Source organism: Peromyscus eremicus, chromosome 1 (genome assembly GCF_949786415.1).
Source record: "Peromyscus eremicus chromosome 1, PerEre_H2_v1, whole genome shotgun sequence".
NCBI classification, from domain to species: Eukaryota; Metazoa; Chordata; class Mammalia; order Rodentia; family Cricetidae; genus Peromyscus; species Peromyscus eremicus.
In genome coordinates, this window is record NC_081416.1 from 169,332,440 (window position 1) to 169,346,353 (window position 13,914).

Here is a 13,914-nt window from a genome sequence, read left to right on the forward strand (position 1 = left end):
CATGGTCTCGATATCTCTTGCTCATAGAATCCCTCCTCTCTCTCACCGATTGGACTCCTGGAACTCCACCTGGGGTTCAGAGAAATGGATGAGATCTACATGAGCAAACCGGGGGCGAGGGCGGGTAATGGAGGGCAAGGGTCGGGGAAAAGAGCCTAGGGGAGCGGGAGGTTCCAGCTGGATCAGGAACAGAGTGAGAGAACAAGGAAAGAGATACCATGATAAATGAAGACCCCATGGGAATAGGAAGAAGCAGAGTGCTAGAGAGGTCCCCAGAAATCCACAAAGATGACTCCAGTATAGACTACTGGAAATGGTCGAGAGAGTGCCTGAGCTGACCTGCTCTGGTGATTGGATGGCCGAACACCCTAACTGTCATGATAGAACCCTCATCCAGGGACAGATGGAAGCAGATGCAGAGATCCACGACAGTTTTCTTTAATGACATCATCCCTGGGAAGTCAATCACACTCCGTGCATATTTTCAAATATCTGTTCTCCAGACTAACTCTCTCCGATTTAATTTTTTGTAAGCAGTTTACCCAATATCTGTAATAGCTGCCATCTGCTTCCAGCTTTGCCGTTCACTGGCCAGAATCCCCCACGGTGTTGATGCATAGAAATAGGCACGTCGTGGGAATCCAGCAATGGTGTTTAAAAAATCTTTTTGCTTATTAAACATTTAGTGTGTGTGTGTGTGTGTGTGTGTGTGTATGTGTGTGTGTGTGTGTGTGTGTGGAAACCAGAGGATACAGTGAGGGAGCAGATTCTTCCATTCCAACATATGTGTTCTGGGATCGAACTCAGGTCATCAGATTTGGCTGCCAGCACCTTTACCCACTGAGCCATCTCATCAACCCCCAAGCCTTTTTTTTTTTTTTTTAAATGAGATAGGGTCTCACTAGGTAGTCCTGGCTGTTCTGGAACTCACTCTGTAGACCAGGCTGGCCTCAAACTCAGAGACCCACATGCCTCTGCCTCCTGAGTGCTGGGATTAAAGGCGTGCGCTACCACCCCAGCTCCAAGCAAGGACTGGGGACTTGTTAATTGAAAGTCTCTGTGACCCAATAATTGAAAAATATTTAGTATTCCTTATTTCAAATGACTCCATTAATTTAATGTGTGGAAGTTGTAATGAGTTTTCAAAAGTTAGCCCCTACATCATGTGTTGTTTCTCTAGCCAGTCTTTGTTCCCACGTTATCTGCAGCGAGACCGTTTTTGAGGACTCAGCTCAACGCCTTGTCAGAAACCGAATCCGGTATATTGTGCGCCAATATTTTCTCTTGTTATTTTCACACACTCAGCTTGGAGCGTCAATATTTCTTCCTCGGAGCAGATTTTTAACTTGTAAAATTAGCGCAGTGGTGTACGTATGTTCACGGTGTTGAGCAACCAATATCTAGAAGGTTCCATCTTGCAAAGGGGGAATGCCAGGCCCATTAGACAAGTCCCCCTCCTCTCTCCTCACCCTCCCCCAAGCCCATGGTGCTTTTGTTCATTTTCTGTTACAATGACTAACACGCCACAGGCTGGTAGTTTACAAAGCACAGCAGTTGGTTTAGCCGGTGGTTCTGGAGCCTGGGAAATCTAGGAACCGGGCTTGGCGGGATCCCTCGTCTTAACATGGTGAAAAGATACCCATTGCAAAACAGATAAGGTGTCTCTCTCTCCCTTTAGTTTATCTTTTTATAATTTATTTATTTATTTACATTGGCATTTTGCCTGTGTATATGTCTGTGTGAGGGTGTCGGATCCCCTGGAACAGGAGTTACAGACAGTTGTGAGCTGCCATGTGGGTGCTGGGAATTGAACTCAGGTCCTCTAGAAGAGCAATCAGTGCTCTTAACCAGTGCTCTTAACTGCTGAGCCATCTCTCCAGCCCCCTTCTTTTGTTTGTATTTGTAACACCTGTAGGTAATCTATGTATATGGTGCTGTGGAGCCATACACATAGATTACCTATGGGTGTTAGCATGCAAGTATGTATGTGCACCATGCATGTGCATACGTGGTGCCCCGAGGCCAGAAGACCACTTTGGGTCCCCTGGAACCGGAGGTACAGAGGGTTGTGAGCCGCATGTGGGTGCGGGGCACAGAACCTAGGTCCTCTGTAAGAGCAGTGGGTGCTCTAAATCACTGAGCCATCTCTCTGGCTCCTGTTTTTATTTTTCATTTTTTTGAGATAGGGCCTCCTACAGCCCAGCTGGCCTCAAACTTCCCATACAGCTAAGGCTGACCTTGAACTTCTGCTGTCCCTGTCTCCACCTCAGGGGTGCTGGGGTCTCTGGTGTGTGACACCACAGCTGCTGTGTGCAGTGATGAAGGTGGAACCCAGGGCTTGACACATGGCAGGCCAGTGCTCTACCAACTAAGTGACATCCGTGGCCCCCATTTTTCATTCTCCTTTAGAAAATCATTGGCACCCACCCTGGCGACCTCATCTTGACTGTGTGACTCTCAAAGTTCCCACGGTCACTATCATCCACAAAGGAACTTGAGGGTGAGCTTCCCACGCTTGAAGTTTAGGAGAAGACAGGGAACCCGTGGTACCTGGCAGTTGGCAACCTACTTAATTTCTGTGGCCCTGACTCCACTGCAAACCCCACCCTAGGTGGGATTGTGGATTCCTCGTCCTTTTGTGACTAGCTCGTTTCAGTCAGCCTAGTATGCTCAAGGTTCATCCATGTTTTAACCTCTGTAGAATTTCCTTGTTTTTGTTTTTCAAAATTTTGTTTTTGAGACAGGATTTCTCTGTGTAGCCCTGGCTGTCCTGGAACTCATACATTTTGTTTTTTGATACAATATCTCAGAACTGATGGTCCTCTTGCCTCAGCCTCCCAAAGGCTGTGATTACAGCCACACTTGGCTTTCTTATTTTTTAAGACCAAGTAATATTCCGTTGTATGGATATACCACATTATCTTTGCCCATCCATCCATCAGTGGACGGCTCTAGTGAGTAAAGCTCTTATGAATGAACAAGGGTGCACAGATGTCTACTAGGGACGGCCTTTGAATTACCTTGGATAGATAGCAAAAGGTCTTCATTTGGGATGTGGCACACTCTTATAGGCACAAACTCCACCTCTTCCTCTTCAAACAACGTGGGGTCAGTGCTGTTTGTCTGCTATAGGCTGGGTGTGGTTGTTTGCCCCCAGGAGGCTTGCTCGAGGGGCCGTGGTGCTGAATGGTGCAAATCTCAAGAGGTGGGGCAGATGCAAATGATTTACATCATGGGGGATTCTACCCTGATGAATGGACTCACGCTGTCACTCAAAGTGGGCCAAGTCCAGTGTCACTGCACTAGTTAGCTCTTACGGGAGTATGACAGCATAAGGCAAGGTTACCTCACATGCTCTGCATCACCCTGTGTCACAGGATGGCAGTGAGAGGGAACTTGTCAGGACTCTGGTGCCATCCTGGATCTACCAGCTTCTGGGGACAAAGAAACCTCTCTTCTATGTAAGATGCTCAACCTCAAGCCCTTTGTTACGGCAGCACATGAAGACTCCATCTCTGGTCTGCAAGGCAGATGCTCCTGGGGGTAGACTCTGAGGCAGCAATGACCTGGGACCAACAGCTTCAGGAGGGAAAGAAGAAAACTGGATTGGCTGAGGGTGGTCCAAGTGTGATGTCGTTTCAATACCAGGTTCAGTGTACCCCAGGGGAGTCACCTGAGAAGCATGTAGACTCTCATTGGATGGAGCTACAGCCAAGGGCTCCGACAGCAGTAGTTAAGTCTTTCTTTCTGAAAAGTGTGTGTGTGTGTGTGTGTGTGTGTGTGTGTGTGTGTGTACACTCATGTGCATGCTGGTATATATGCCATGTGTACATGTCTGCATAGAAACCAGAGGTTAACCACTGGTGTCTTTCCTTCTCGGGCAGCATGCACAGTTGGCTCAAGCACCTTGTGTTTTAATCCAGGCTCTCTCAGGCTGCTGAGATGGCTCAGCGGGTAAAACCTGCCACCGAACCCGATGACCCGACTCCCTTCCACAGACGTGATGTGATAGATAGAAGGAGAGAATTGGCTCCCTCCCTCACGCAGGTCCACACACAAATAAATAAATGTCAAAAAACAAAAAACAAAAGGACAGGCTCTTTCACTGAATCTGGAGCTCATGAGTAGGCCAGCTGGTTACTGAGCCTTAGGGACTGGCTGGACTCCACCTCCAAGCTGAAGGGATTACAACATTCCCTTTTGCTGGTGACAGTGTCCACAGTCAGGTCGCCATGCTCATAGGGCTAACGATCCTGACTTGAGCTATCTCCCCAGCCCTGGCTGGCCTGAATTTGCCCAAGCTGGCTTTTGTCTCAGGATCCTCTGAGCCCCACACTTCCAAATGCTGGGACGCCAGGCTTCCCCCACTATACTTAGATCACCTGGAAAGATCTTGGTGTCAAATCTCTGTGCCCACCATCCTCTACTCACTTTTTATCTTTCAGGTTTGTTTTTTTTTTAAATTATGGGCTGGAGAGATGGTTCAGAGGCTAACAGTACTGGCTATTGTTCCAGAGGACATGGGTTCAATTCCCAGCACCTACAAGGCAGCTCAAAACCATGCGTTATTCCAGTTAAAGGGAACCTGACTCCCTCTTCTGGCCTCTGTGGGGCACTCATACACAAAAAATAATAACAATAATAATAAAACTCTGGTGTGGTGGCACACGTCTTTAATCCCAGCACTTGGAAGGCAGAGGCAGGCCGATTTCAGTGAGTTCAAGGCTAACCTGCTCTACAGAGTCTTCCAGGCCAGTCAGGGCTACACTAAAAAACAAAATAAATAAAGTAGACCCATTCCAAGTGTAACCTGAGTTCACACCCCTTGGCCAACAGAACACCATGAGGTCCTTTGGAAAGCTCTCAGTGTGGACTGCAGGGTTGGAGTATGTCTCAGTCCACATCACTCAGTGTGATGGCTGGATCTTAAGTGTCCCCCGAAGTCACATGCTATTGGGAGGTGGTATTGGCAGCTAAAGCAGCAGATTTGGGGCAGAGAGAAGGCTCAATGGGTAAAGGTGCTTGCTGCCAAGCCTGATGACCTGAGTTCAATCCCTGGACCTGTGTGATGGTAAAGAACTGAGTTTTGTTTTATTTTTCAGGACAGAGTTTCTCTGTGTAGCTCTGGCTGTCTGGAACTCCCATTGTAGACCAGGCTGGCCTCAAACTTACAGAGATCCTCCAATGTGGGATTAAACCACCACCATCAGGTTTGAAAACCGACTCTTGAAAGCTGATCACACACACACACACACACACACACACACACACACACACACACACACACACGCGCGCGCGCGCGCGCGCTGGGAGACCAGCTGGGAGACGAGCTCCCACATTTTCCTCCAGGGTACTCTTGAGGACTGAGGGATAAGAGATTTAGATAGAAGGATAGAGGGGAGAGAAACAGATAGAAACACAGGATAGCCTTGGGAGGGCCTGGATCTTTATCCACCGGCCCCTTCTGTCTCTTCTAAAAAGCTATTTATAGCAATGCCAAGGGGTGGAGCCAAAGACCTTCCCCCAGCACAGCCAAATGCAGACCCTTACCAATCACCTGGTAACCACACATGTGGTCAAGCAATTCTCTAATGCAGCTGTGCTGGGTAAAGCAAGCTCAGATCTCACTAGGAACCTTTGTGGGCCTCTACAACACACACACACACACACACACACACACACACACACACACACACACAAGCCTCCCAGACAAATGATTAAACACAACAAAATGAGACAGTGTGGGAGGCTCTTTTCTTTGCCACAATAATTTCCCGTTTTCTCATCTTGATAACTTTTTGGGTTTTTTTTTTTTGTGGAGGGAATTGAGGTGGTGGTTTTGGGGACAGGATCTAATGTAAGCCCAGGCTGGCCCCATTCTCCCTATGTAGCTGAGGTTGGTCTTGGAACTCTTGACTCCCTACAGTCACTCCCTCTAAAGTGTTGAGATCATGAGATCACTAACCTGTGCCATAACACCTGACCTAGTGACATCTCAACAGATGTTAAGTAGAGTTGATATTCTATCTCAGAATTTTAACAACTTAAATACCCAGGTAACGGGTCACGGGGTTGTAGCAATAATTTATTTTTATGTTGAGGAAATGTCCAAAGCAATAACAACAACTGCCACCACAACACAGCTGACTGGCAGGTACATTATACCCTGCAATTTCCGCCCACTCACATTCTTGGTGATACTTAATGGTAATTGCATGTTCATTAACATATGGTGATTCGAGCCAAGGAAAAAAGACTTGTGGATTTGAATTTGGAATTCAACAAATCCGGTCTGGCACAGTAAACAATTAGCTAAGTGCTGGGTGTGGTGGTGCATGTCTATGATCTCAGCACTATGGAGGTGGAGGCAGGAGGATCAGAGTTCCCTGGGGTACATGAGACCAAGTCCCATAACAAACCCTGTGGAGCTAGAAAGCACCCAGCATGTTAGGCATTGGAAACGTGGGTCAGATTTGGCTGTGAATGATGTCTCCAATCTACTGGAGTTTAAATCCTATTGAACCGGCTTGTGCTTCTAGTTAATTCCAGACCAAGTTCATCTTTCCTGAGAATCTTGTCTGCACGGATGGATCTGATAAGGGTCAAGGTTCCGGATGAAATGACCAAAGATCCATTCTGACTAGTTCCTCTCATGTCTGGTCTCCCAAAAACTGTGACAGTCCACTGTAGCTCTAGCTAATATACGTTCCCAATTATGAGATAACTTTCCTGTGCCCTTTGGCAGCTCAGATCAGAGAGTTCAGCATCCTCTTGAAATACGAAAACGTAAGCTTGTAGAGCTCATTTCCTGTATGAATCCTCTGATGAAGAAAGGCCCTTACCACATTCATCCTCAGCATGGGCTCGCTGGTGAACCAGGAGACTTGAGCTCCAGCTGAACCCTTTCCCACAAACCCCACACTTGTATGGTTTCTCTCCAGTGTGGACCCTCTGGTGGGCTTTGAGGTATGAGCTCCAGCTGAAGACTTTCCCACACTCCTCACACTTGTACGGTTTCTCTCCAGTGTGGACCCTGTGGTGGTCTTGGAGGTAGGACCTCTGCCGGAAGCGTTTTCCACACACGTCACATGGGAATGGTTTTTCTCCTGTGTGGACTCCACGGTGAGCTAGAAAATTGGATGCCCGACAGAAACCTTTTCCACACTCCTCACATTGATAGGATCTTTCCCCAGTGTGGGACCTCTGGTGGGCTTGAAGCTGTGACTCTACACTGAAGCCCTTCCCACACTCTGCACACTGATACGGTTTCTCTCCCGTGTGGACTCTCTGATGCACTTGGAGACTTGAAAACTGACTGAAGGCTTTCCCACACTTCTCACATTTATAGGGTTTCTCTCCTGTGTGGATTCTACAATGAACGTTCAGATCTGAACTCCGTCGGAAGCTCTTCCCACATGTGTTACATTTGTAGGGTTTCTCGCCAGTGTGGCCTCTCTGGTGGGCCAGAAGGTTTGAGGCCTGGCTGAAGGCCTTCCCACACTCCTCACATACGTAGGGTTTCTCTCCCGTGTGGACTCTAATATGGATGTTAAAATCAGAACTCCGACTGAAGTGCTTCCCACAAGCACCGCATTGGTAAGGCTTCTCTCCAGTGTGGCCTCGCTGATGGTCCAGAAGATTGGAGGCCCGACAGAATCCCTTCCCACACTCCTCACATTGGTATGGTTTCTCTCCGGTGTGGCTTATCTGACGAGCTTGGAGGTGTGAGCCTACACTGAAGCCCTTCCCACACTCCTCACATTGGTATGGTTTCTCTCCGGTGTGGCTTATCTGACGAGCTTGGAGGTGTGAGCCTACACTGAAGCCCTTCCCACACTCCTCACATTGGTATGGTTTCTCTCCGGTGTGGCTTATCTGACGAGCTTGGAGGTGTGAGCCTACACTGAAGCCCTTCCCACGCTCTTCACACCTGTAGGGCTTCTCTCCTGTGTGCATTCTACAATGAACATTAAGGTGTGAGCTGTAACTAAAACCCTTGCCACAGGCGCCACATCTGTATGGTTTCTCTCCAGTGTGGCTGCGATGACGGGCACGTAGCCGTGAAAACCAGCTGAAGCTCTTCCCACGCTCTTCACACTTGTAAGGCTTCTTTGCAGCGTGGACTCTCTGATGGACTTGAAGATTCGAGCTTTGGTTGAAGCTTGCCCCACACGCCTCACATTTATAGGCCTCACCTCCTGCGTGGACTAACAGGGGTGTCGGACCATGTGAGTCTTTCCCAAGAGTCCCACACTCCTCACATTCGTTTGAGTTTTCTTCGGTGGGGACGCTCTGATGATACTGAAATAGTGGCCTTTGACTGAGATTTTCAAACAGTGCCTCAGACTGGGTCGATCTGTGTCTCTTGCGGACTCTCTGATGGGGCTGAAGACTGGAGCCCCGAGGGAAGGTGTTGTCACAGTTTCCACACTTGGAGGGCTTCTCTCCTGGAGCAGCACGAAGACGGCGGCTGCAATCAGCATCTCTCTCACACGCCTCTTCTTCGTGGCGTTCTCCATGGTGAACTTGAAGAAATGAATTCTGACTGGAAAGTTTACTGAACTCCGCTTCTTCGCTCTGGACAGCATCCTGTTTCCCCAACGCAGAGCCAGTTCCTCCAGTGTTCCCCCTGCAGTCTCGACCCTGGGTTAACTCCCTTGTAACTTGTTGCCAGATTCGTGAGCAGAAAAGCTCCTCCCGTGGCAGGTGCCTCCATCCTGCCTCCTGAAGTGACTCCACCTCATTTAGATTCCTGGCTCCTAAAAGCATAAAGGAAATTCAGAGAGAGGTAGGGCATGTGGGTGCTCTGTTCGCTGCTGTCAGGGTTATGTAGTTAAGTCCACAGTCTATAGACTACAGCATTCCAAAGGATAGCTCTGTTAACCCTACTGCCTCTAGGTAGGCCCCATATCTTAAAAGTTCTTCAGCCTCCCAAAAGTGGCACTAGCTGGACCCAAGCATTCAAAATGTGAACCTACAGAGTATATTTTGGATTTAAACTACAAATGCCATAGACTCCCCATACATACTTGGTCCTATTCAGAGTCAGATTAATTCAGGTTAATTAATAATGTTGGGTAATATTATTTTAAACTGTGTTCGTTTTGTTTATGTTGCATTTGTTTAGCTCTGTGAAGCAGTGTTGCTCTGTCTGTCTAAAACATTTGATGGTGTAATAAGGAACTGAATGGCCAATAGCCAAGCAAGAGAAAGGATAGGTAGGGCTGCCAGGCAGAGAGAATCGATAGAAGGAAAAAAATCTGAGAAGAAAAAGAGGAGGTAGCCAGAGAAGGAGGAGGGCCCAGGGGCCAGCCACCCAGCTAACAGCAAGCCACGGAGTAAGAGTAAGATTTACAGAAGTAAGAGAACAGGAAAAGCCCAGAGGCAAAAGACAGACAGGATAACTTAAGATAAATAAAGCTGGCTAGCAACAAGCCAAGCTGAGGCCAGAATTTATAATTAAGAATAAGCCTCTGAGTGTTATTTATTTGGGAGCTGGGTGGCGGGCCCCCCAAAAGAGCAAAAGCAACCAACAACATTTTGGCATTCCAACGTGGGCCTGAATTTCCACATAGGGCTTAAGAAAGCTGAGAAGAAAAAAAATGGCTCTTTTAAGAGTGTTTGCCTGCTAGTGAGACCTTGAGCAGCTAGTATATTAAGTAGGAACAAAGAACTAAGTAAAAAAGTCTGCCACTGCACAAGCGCTGGCATTCTAGAACTCTAGGAAGGTTGAATGTGATTCTCAGTCACCTACCTCCACCTGGGCTGTGTGTTTAGGCTTGGCTTTCACAACCTGAGAAGTAGGCAGAGACAGTCGCCAAAGCCAGGGGCAGAGGTCCATGATGCCAATACAGGCAGGACAGTATTTCAAATTTCTTGCTTCATTGAAAAGTCTGCCAGGTACTATGGGTCTGACGGCTGAAGATGGATGTCCCAATGTTGCAGAGGAATGTTGGGTGACTGTTCAGGCAGCCAAATGTCTCTATTGTTAGATAATATTACATCCTTCTGGGTCTTGGGTAGAGTTGGAATAGATAGTTATAGTTGCAGTTTTCCTTAGATATGAAAGTAAATTAGGTATAAAAATTTGGATTTACTAAGATAGGATAGATTATGGAGTATTTTCTTTAAATTTTCCAGACACAAATGAATTAGAATTCAGTACATTGTGAATGTGATCTTTACCTGGTAATTGTTTTTATTGTATACAGTTTTACTATGTTAAAGTTAAAACCTTTTATTTTTGTTTAGAAAAAAGGGGAGAAATGTTGGATAATATTATTTAAAGTGTTACCTTTATTTATGTTGCATTTGTTTAACTCCTTGAAGCTGTGTTACTGTGCCTGTCTAAAACACCTGATGGTCTAATAAAGAGTTGAACAGCCATAGCAAGGCAGGAGAAAGGATAGGCAGGGCTGTCAGACAAAAAGAATTGACAGAAAGAGAAATCTGAGAAGAAAAAGAGGAAGTAGCCAGAGAAGGAGGAGGACCCAGGGGCCAGCCATCCCAGCTACACAGTAAGCTATGGAATGAGAGTAAGATTTACAAAATAAGAGAACGAGAAAAGCCAAGAGGCAAAACATAAGTAAATCTGGCTAGCAACAAGCCAAGCTAAGACCAGACATTTATAATAATAATAATAAAAAAGAGTGCAGCTCAAGGCTTCACTGAACCAGAGAATGGTCCCCCTTCCCTTGAACATCCTGTGTCCTGTCATCTCACCTACACACCCTAGAAGCCAAGAATCCCATATTTATGAATGAGACCCATACAAAGCATCACATTGAGTGACACTGCAGTATGTGTGCTCATCAAACACATAAATAAACATAATTTTTAAAAATATAAAGGAAATCGACTGAGGAAAACAATATTGATCTGTGGCCTCCTAGCACGTGAGTGTGTGTGTGTGTGTGTGTGTGTGTGTATAAATATGCACATGATACACATGTGCGCACATCCACAAGGAGCCATCCAGATGGAGAGGAAGAGCATCATGTGACTAAGTCCGAGGGAGTCAGTTCAAGTGGAAACTCATGCTGAGAGCAGGATGGATTCACGAGAGCGGCTCAAAGCCCCAAAGTTGTGCACAGGCTGAGAAGCAGGATAGCTGAGTCACTCTGTTCTCACCTGTAGACTCACAGTTCCAACTGACCATTGTCAACATCGAAAGCAAGTCTTCTTTCTTGAGCTGGAGTGAAACCTCTGGAGTCATGATCTGATGCCCTGTGAGGAATACATTTGAAATCAACACAGCAGAGTCCCAAGTCCTAAAAACAAGCATTCCACTGCATCTGCTTCAGGACATCAAACCCATTCTTCCCCAACCTATAATACAAGTCAGTGGAAGACATACATTGTTTGAAAAGCCCCAAAACATACAGACACAGACTTTAGTATACATTACTTGACAAATGTCTATTTTCATTATCTCCTCTCACTAGTCTCTCGAACTGTTCTTGGCCATGTCCTAGATAGACTGCCAGGGTATTTTATGTTTCATTACATTTTTATTTAATATGTGTGTTTGTGCACATCACTGGTGGTCAGAGAAACAGGTGGGACTTGGTTCCCTCCCTCTACCATGTAGGCCCCAGGGATTGAAATGGGTCATTACCCTTGGGACCAGGAGCTGTTACCTGATGACCACATTATGGCCTCAACTCTACTTTCATTTTTAAAATACTTCTTTTGATTTGTATTGATGTATATGTTAGTGTGTGTGCATGTGTGTATAGTGCATGTGCCCATGGAGATCAGTAGAGGCCAGCAGATACTCTGGAGCTGGAGTTACAGTTATTTGTGAGCCACCTGATGTGGGTGCTAGGAACCAAACTCTGGTCTTCAACAAGAGCAGACAGCATTAACTGATGAGCTCTCTCTCCAGCTGCCTCAACTTACTTCAGTGAAAATAGTGTTTGTAGGCGTGACTCAGAGTGTGCCACCACCTACTAATTGAGATTATGATTTGAGAAAGTTGAAAACATACTACCATGCTTTCAATTTTTGCTTCATTTATAAAACTAGGGAGATTCCAACTCTGTATCACATGATAACGAGAAAACTAGAAACTACTTCAAAGGCTCGTGCAGTGGGTGGCCCTTCCAGCTTTGACCTGGAAGTACCACCCCCTGTGAGGCTTCGGTAACTGTCACGCCTACAAGGTGGAGCTGCGAGAGGACCCCTGAAGACCTGAGATCCAGATGGGCAAGCTCTCTTGGTTCCTGGATCCTGGACTCTGGAGGTAGACCAAGCAGAGTTCTCCAGAGAATACCACTGGACTGTGCTACAACTTTCCCAGACCCTGTAATGTATCCCTTCACTTGTAAGTATTTATTACCCCACAAAATAAACCTCCCTTTTAACTACGTGGAGTTGCCTTAATATTTAAACCAATATTCTCGGATCACATCTAGGGCCAAACTGCGTGGACCTGTTGTTCAGCACCAGTGTCTGCCCTCACCCAGGGACACCACATTCCTGAAGTTCTCCAGCATCACGTCACAGTACAGCTTCTTCTGGGCAGCGTCCAGCAGCTCCAGCTCCTCTTCACTGAAGACCACAGCCACATCCTTGAATGTCACCATCTCCTCTGACACCAAACCCTCAACTTCAACCTTGGTCTTCTGCAAGAAGGACAGCCCTGAGAAGTGTGGAAAGATGAGTGGAGAGCAAGTCCTGAGCTAAGAACCCAGAGGCCATGTTTCCATACCACTCACCGCTTTTTGTTACTGCTCCTTTTTGGTTTTGGAGACAAGGTCTTGTTTTATAGCCTTGGTTGATCAGAAACTTGCTATGTAGACCAAGCTGGCTACTGATCTTCCCACCTCTGGCCCTGCCTCCCAAATGCTGGAATTTCAGGTGTGAACAACCATGCCTGGCAAATTCATCTGCTTAATCATAATTTTTAAAAGTTTTGATACTGGAAGGTGAAAGGTTGAATCCAGGGCCTCATGCATGTTAGGCAAGAGCTCTACCACTGAGCTACATCCCCAACCCTGTCCTCCTCACATAGCTGTGCACAGTAGTGTCCCAACTGGAACACTCCTGGCATTATGTGCCAGATACGTCTCGGCTGTGGGGCTCTCTGATGCACTGTGGGATGCTCACCATCATCTTGAGCCTCTATCCACTTGTTGCCTGGGGGTGAGATCAGCTTTAGAACCATCATGGCCAACGAGGCTGCTTTAACTTTCCATCTGGAAACTGGCCCTGAACATTCAGGATCCCCAGATGAACCACAGTCATCCCAGATGAGGATCCACTCCAGAGTGAGCCAGGAAAGGGGATCCTCGTCTGCTGCATCTTGCACCCACCAGGAGAAGGTCCTGCATCCTCAGTCACAGGATCCCTTGGAGTCTGAGGGATGTTGGTCCCTGTGCAGACTTCAGTGGTCTGAGCTTCGCCCTCCTGACTGTTGAATGCACTGAAGCCAGGGCTGCCTCATAAGGCTGCTCTGAGGAACTAGACTTTTCCATCTGAATACATTATTCTGCCAATACAGCACATTCACATAGTGAAGGAAACATGAAAAGCAGTTAGTAAACACACCCAGGGTGTGACTCAGCTATGAGAAAGGAAATCCTATCTTTCTCATTTGAAAAAAAATGAACATCTTCTATGATTAATTAGAATGTGTTGAACAATATACTTTCCATAAAGAGCAGCCAAAGTATTATATATTAAAAGTATGTTTTAGGGGCTAGAGAGATGGCTCAGTGGTTAAGAGCACTGGCTGCTCTTCCAGAGGATCCAGGTTCAATTCCCAGCACACACATGGCAGCTCACAAGTAATTGTAACTCCAGTTCCAGGAGATCCAACACCCTTTTTGGCCTCTGTGGGTATCAGGCACACACATGGAGCACAGACTTATATGCAGGCAGAACACTCACACAAATGAAATATTTTAACGC

At 46.7% G+C, this 13,914-nt stretch overlaps 1 protein-coding gene across 1 annotated transcript; it reads right to left on the minus strand.

The window, feature by feature from the left end:
• Positions 1 to 5,842: 5,842 nt before the first annotated feature.
• Positions 5,843 to 12,621, minus strand: LOC131925082 (zinc finger protein 45-like). Its single transcript, XM_059280344.1, has 3 exons — positions 12,464 to 12,621; positions 11,131 to 11,226; positions 5,843 to 8,759 (listed from the first exon to the last, which is right to left on the minus strand). Exons 1-3 carry the CDS (start codon positions 12,585 to 12,587, stop codon positions 6,802 to 6,804), a joined length of 2,178 nt encoding a protein of 725 aa, XP_059136327.1. The 5' UTR covers positions 12,588 to 12,621; the 3' UTR covers positions 5,843 to 6,801.
• Between the last annotated feature and the right edge of the window lie 1,293 nt (positions 12,622 to 13,914).

Coding starts and splice junctions, on each gene's coding strand:
- LOC131925082 (XM_059280344.1), bottom strand. CDS start 12,587: ATGGTGACATTCAAGGATGTGGCTGTGGTCTTCAGTGAAGAGGAGCTG. Junction 11,227..12,463: donor CAGGAATGTGGTGTCCCTGG/GTGAGGGCAGAC, acceptor TATTCCTCACAG/GGCATCAGATCATGACTCCA. Junction 8,760..11,130: donor TTGGAACTGTGAGTCTACAG/GTGAGAACAGAG, acceptor TTATGCTTTTAG/GAGCCAGGAATCTAAATGAG.